The 5,647-nt window shown below is 42.9% G+C and overlaps 1 protein-coding gene across 1 annotated transcript in view; it reads left to right on the top strand.

Annotated features, from left to right (window-relative positions):
* nlgn3a (neuroligin 3a) overlaps positions 1 to 1,726 on the top strand; it is a gene marked incomplete in the record, with an annotated part of 115,557 nt that extends 113,831 nt beyond the window's left edge. The window contains 1 exon segment of the mRNA XM_035669945.1: positions 765 to 1,726. Coding sequence (XP_035525838.1) covers positions 765 to 1,623 — 859 coding nt within the window.
* Positions 1,727 to 5,647: the final 3,921 nt, after the last annotated feature.

The raw sequence follows: 5,647 nt of genomic DNA, 5'->3' as shown, positions 1-5,647 counted from the left end.
CGCTTTCATTCTCACACACACAAACATCTTTATATGCAAGCACACACACACGTGTGGCTCTGCAGTTTCCTCTTAGTGTCTTGATTAATATGGTCCACTTTACATCAGTACACTGGATGCCAATGCACACTGTGCTGCCTTCCCAGAGCAATTAGCAGAGGGGCTCCACCAGCGTTGGATTATCAACAACAAGATGCCTCCTGACGCGAGCCCTAAAGCCTGCTGACTTATTCATATGTGTTTACTTTAAAAGCCTCTGCCCTGGTTTTTGTGGGTGGGCTGCATCAGAACTGAAATAAGAACAACATCTGGGGAGAAAGGAGAGACAGACAGGCCCACAGAGAGGTGGCTGACAGCGGAGAGGGAGGGGGTCATGCTGCATGGAGATCTTGTGGTACAAATAAAAATGGAAGTGGATTGGGAAAATAAATTGATAGTAGATATCAGTGCTAGTCAATGCAGCTACAGAAAGCAATACATACCACACCATACACACCTGGATCAATTATTAACTGCAGTCAGTTGGTTGCTGCTGTGGGTTTGTACTTTTGCTGTTGTGGGTATTGCCAAGCAAGATTAATGAATTCTCCAGTAGTGGCTAAAACCCTTTCACGCCAAAATATAATCTGTGACTGATACAGTTATGTTTTGTTTTTAGTGTTTATATGTGCTTCCTATTCCCACATGAATGTGAGAGCATGAATAATTAAATGTACTGTCAGAATCTCATTAAACACTCACATCTGTTTCTTCTCTGTCTGTAGCGATCCCAACAAACCGGTTCCCCAAGACACCAAGTTCATCCACACCAAGGCCAACCGTTTTGAAGAGGTAGCCTGGTCCAAGTACAACCCCCAGGACCAGCTCTACCTGCATATCGGCCTGAAGCCACGTGTGCGTGACCACTACCGCGCCACCAAAGTGGCCTTCTGGAAACACCTAGTGCCCCACCTATACAACCTCCATGACATGTTCCACTACACCTCCACCACCACCAAAGTGCCCCCGCCAGAGACCACCCAGAACACCTTGTCCACCAAGAGGCCCAACGGAAAAACCTCATGGCCATTCAACACCAAGCGGCCTCCCATGTCTCCGGCCTACAACAGTGAGGACAAAGACTCTTGGAACGACGACGAGGAGACGGGGCCACTGGTGGTGGAGAACCCGCGGGATTACTCCACGGAGTTGAGTGTCACTATTGCTGTGGGAGCCTCACTGCTGTTCCTCAATGTGCTGGCTTTCGCAGCCCTCTACTACCGCAAGGACAAGCGGCGGCAGGACTCCGGCCATGGGCAGCCCAGCCCGCAGCGCCAGACCACCTCCAACGACATTGGCCACCACGCGCCGGAGGAGGAGATCATGTCGTTGCAGATGAACCAGACGCACCATGAGTGTGAGGCGGGGAACAGCAACGAGGGGGCACTGCGCTTGGCCTCGCTGCCCGACTACACGCTCACTCTGCGGCGCTCTCCGGACGACATTCCCCTCATGACCCCAAACACCATTACCATGATTCCCAATTCCCTGGTGGGCATGCCCAACCTGCACCCCTACAACACTTTCACAACCGGCTTCAACTCTACCGGCCTGCCGCACTCCCACTCAACCACCCGCGTATAGCTTTAAGGAGGCCAGGGGCAGCCAGCGCAGGCGGGGGAGGAGGCGGCGGCAGTGGTGGTGGAGGAGGAGGAGCAGGAGGATGAACGAACGGAGGAGAGGATTGTGTTTTATAAATATCACAGGGAGGGGGAGGGCTGCGAGGGGGAGGGGAGGGGAAGGGCATGAGTCGGATTAAAACGTGAAGAGATTTAACTAGACTTTTACTACGAGGAGAGTTGCTGAGAGCTCTCTATGGATGTCAAGTTGTGCAGAGCTGCCAAAATCAAACTGCTTCCCTTCTCCTGATCGGGGGAGGGGGTCTTTCTGCAGTGTTTTTTTCTAAAATAATCATTTTAAAAGCCTTTTTAAGCAGACTGAGGAGATATCAACACTTTTTTTCTTGAATTCATAACAAAAACAAAGAGAAGTGCTTTTTATTTCCCATCCCTTCCTCCTGCGGGAGACACATCTCGAACAATGGCCTCTACGTCAATATTCGCAAAATGTTTTTAATTGCTTCTTTGTTTTGTTTTACGTTTCAATGCCTTACAAAGCTTGTTCTTTTTTGTCTTTATTTCTATTCCCTGAGACTATTCCAAGTGGAGTGTGTTACAAGCCGATGAGACTCAAAGATGAGAGACTGAACCCAGGATGGGAACCTAGAGGATATGCAGATGTAGAGATTTTAAACCCATTTTGGGCAACTCATTTTTTCTTTTCGTTGCGTACCAACACAACAACCACACAAATGGTGTTATCTTTTTTTATCTCGTATAGAAATAATTTGTCTGGGACAGCTCTTGCCGGAAGATGAGAAGGCAGAGATAAATACTATGTTACTGTGATTGTTTTGTTAAGAAAAAAGTGCATCTTTTACAGCCAATTTATCTGTTAAGCTATCTGATATTATCTCCACGAAGTGTGCACGTACACATGCTGCTTAGAGCACCTGTGTGTTTGTGTGCATGTGAAAATGATCTATCGTTTCTTGCGTGCAAGCGTGGTTAAGAGGCTGAGTTAAAGGAAGAGACACATTGTCGGAACTTGCAAAAGCAAGAGTGGTGAGTGAAAGAGTCTGTATGTGTGCGAGTGAGAGAGTGTGTGAAAGAATGTGTGTGTGTGTGTGTGTGTGTGTGTCCGTGCACCTGTTTTTTTTGTTTGTAGGTTGTATAATGTGGTTTTTCGGGGGGGTTGGGGGGGTGGGGGCTGAGTACTTTCTCATGTTGTTGATTTTGGTTCACCACCAGTAGTGTTTCTGCTGCGTCTCTGGGTGTCTGTCTTTGCGAAATAGCACTTTTGTTATTTTCAAAGTTATATATGTCTAATTTTGCTTAAAGATTACAAAATAAATCTATTATTTTACGTGTAAGAGAAAAAAAATAGCTAAAGATTCAACTGAACTAACTGACATGATTCCATTGACTTTGTAAGAGATCCTCTTCAAAAGCAGACAGTGGCCTGTTTGCACTGAATAAACCTACATCAGTGCACACTTGTATTTCTTTGAATATATATATAAATATGGGCATACATACATATATGTATAGGGCTTCTATGGAGATATCACTCCCATTTAAAAAAACAATTAAAATACTGTTCAGACTACAAAGCACCAAGACAAATAATTTCTATGTATTGTTGTTGTCATTTGAAACATCACACTAAGCCAAGACCGCTCTAGGTGTCTTTGTAAGAGCTCTATATGTATATTTATGTATAAAATATTTAATATTTATTTATGTATACCAGATGCATACATGCTGATTGTGCCATGTGCCAAATTAAAACTGTAAAAAATGAAGAATATAAAGTTTCACAAAACTTTTTTTCTCGCTTGATCAAAGTTATTTTCCTCTTTTTTATGACTTTTTATTATTTCCATTTTGAATGAGTTAAAAAAGAAATATTCTTGCAGCAAGTGCAAGTCTCCCCCCAGGACTTCCTGTCTACCTCCCCCCTCCTCTCTCCCCTCCTCCTCCCTCTGTCCTTTTCTCTCACTGAAACCTTTGAGAAAAACAGGCTAACAGCTTGGAGCCTATCTGCGTGCGTAACTCCAGATTTTGCTGTAATTCATGCAAAGTAGTGCTGCAGCAATGGGAGATTGTGAAAAGATTGCCTTGATGTACTCACATTGCATTCTATTATATGTTATTCTTGGGGAGAAAACTGGAGTTATTGATTCTGCAAGTAAAACTGACAATTTTCATTAAATATCTTGGCATAGTACAGATTGTCTCTTGCGTTACAGCGCTGTACAGTAATGCGACCTGACCAGTGATCCCAGATCAGTGTTTTACCATTCTTAGATACTTCATGCACATAGACCTTAACATTTTTATGAAGTATTCCATTACAACTTCCCCTAGTATTTAATGATTGGAGATGCAGCAGAGCAAGAAGCACAGTCTGGTCAGCTCATCACTGATCCTGCCAGTAGAAGAAAGAGAGAAGGGGTTATTTGAGGCAAATTGCTGGGAGACTGATCTATATGAGTCATCTTGTTTTTGCTCATCCTGCCTTATATGGGGCTCACCTCCTAATCAGTCACCCTCTTCAACTGAGCCACAGCCACTAAGAATGAAACAAGCAGTTGGTTTCTACCTGGAGCTGTCTGATACATACAGAAATGTTTAATAATGTCTCTGTGCTTGTGCTTGTGTTAGGAGTAGACTATGCAAATAGTTAGACTTGTTTCAGTAGCAATAATATCAGTGGTACTTTGTTTTCTGGCATAAGATGGGCGCAAAATTATTTTTTTAAACACTCCTGAAGTACATGTGAGCTGTTCTTAATGGAATGTGTCCTTAAAGATTTGATTCACCCAAATTACCTAAAAACATTTTTGTTTTGTTTTTTTTATCATAACTTACCTATTGTGGCATCTAACCATGCTGATAGTTCTGGTTTTATTTGTCAAGGTTTTAAGAAAGTTGTTTCTTTTTCTGCAGCCTCGCCAATACAATGAAAGTGAATGGAATTTCATTTCACAAGTCCAAAAATATGACAACTATTACCAGAAAAATAAAAAACATCCTTGTTACAACAGACAATCCAGAGAACACTCTCCTCTAACTTTTGTTAGGGACTATTTATTTGGTTGAAAGTAGTCCAACAAAAGAGGCGGTGGAAAAGACAAGTTGCTATTGAATTCTTTAAAGCTGATTTAATCAGTATTTTTATTCTGACAATGGTTTAAATTACTAGTTCAAAAGGGGTTGCTCATAGACTCTGCAGTCCTCATCAGCTCTACAGAGCATTTTTAGCATCTTTTAGCTCATTGTTTTGGTTTGGCTTTCCTTCATTTCACCACTCTCATAGCGCAGGTTTTTGTAGCATAAAGGCTCTAATCCACTGTACGCCACATGTCTGGTATAGGACAGGCAGAGTACAGAGGGCAGACAGACAAAATAAGGCTTAGCTGGTGAACATAGGGAAGCATTTATCATGAAGTGAGTGAAAAATAATGCTAAAGTTGTTCCGTATCTGCTGAATGTGTAAATAAGCAACTGTTTAGCTAACAAGTTTGCCATGTCAACTGAAAAGGTGAGAATATGTCAGTGTTATCAAACCAATAATTGTAATGTTGTTAGCACCACAAACTTTTTCATCCACCATTTCATTCAGTAATTATTTATTATTTATCAGACGCAAAAGCAATCCGCTGCTGAGGCCCATAAGATGTGGCTGAAACCTCCTGATTTGTTTGTCTGTAATTTGGGTGAACTGACCCTTTAAGACACGATCTGAATTAAAGTAGACTGTCCCCTCTTCTGATCCATCTGCAGTGGTGGGAGGTCAGTTTCCACTGGCTCCGACAAACACACACACATGCACATACACATACAGTGGCACAGGGCTAAAATTGAGTGGTGAAGTTGAGAGTGAACTATCAAAGGGAAGAAATGTCATGGGAGGGCAACTTGTTTTTTGCCATGTAATTTTCCATATGCCGGTAAAGCAGAACAGATGTCACTGAGTATTGGCAGGGGTAGACCTGGTGGCCTCAGGGACACAGTTTGGGATACATGGCCCTGTGAAGAGCCAC

The sequence above is a fragment of the Morone saxatilis genome, unplaced genomic scaffold (genome assembly GCF_004916995.1).
Source record: "Morone saxatilis isolate NCDOM2014 unplaced genomic scaffold, NCSU_SB_2.0 Contig22, whole genome shotgun sequence".
Lineage (NCBI taxonomy): Eukaryota > Metazoa > Chordata > Actinopteri > Moronidae > Morone > Morone saxatilis.
This window is presented reverse-complemented; position numbering and strand designations above follow the sequence as displayed.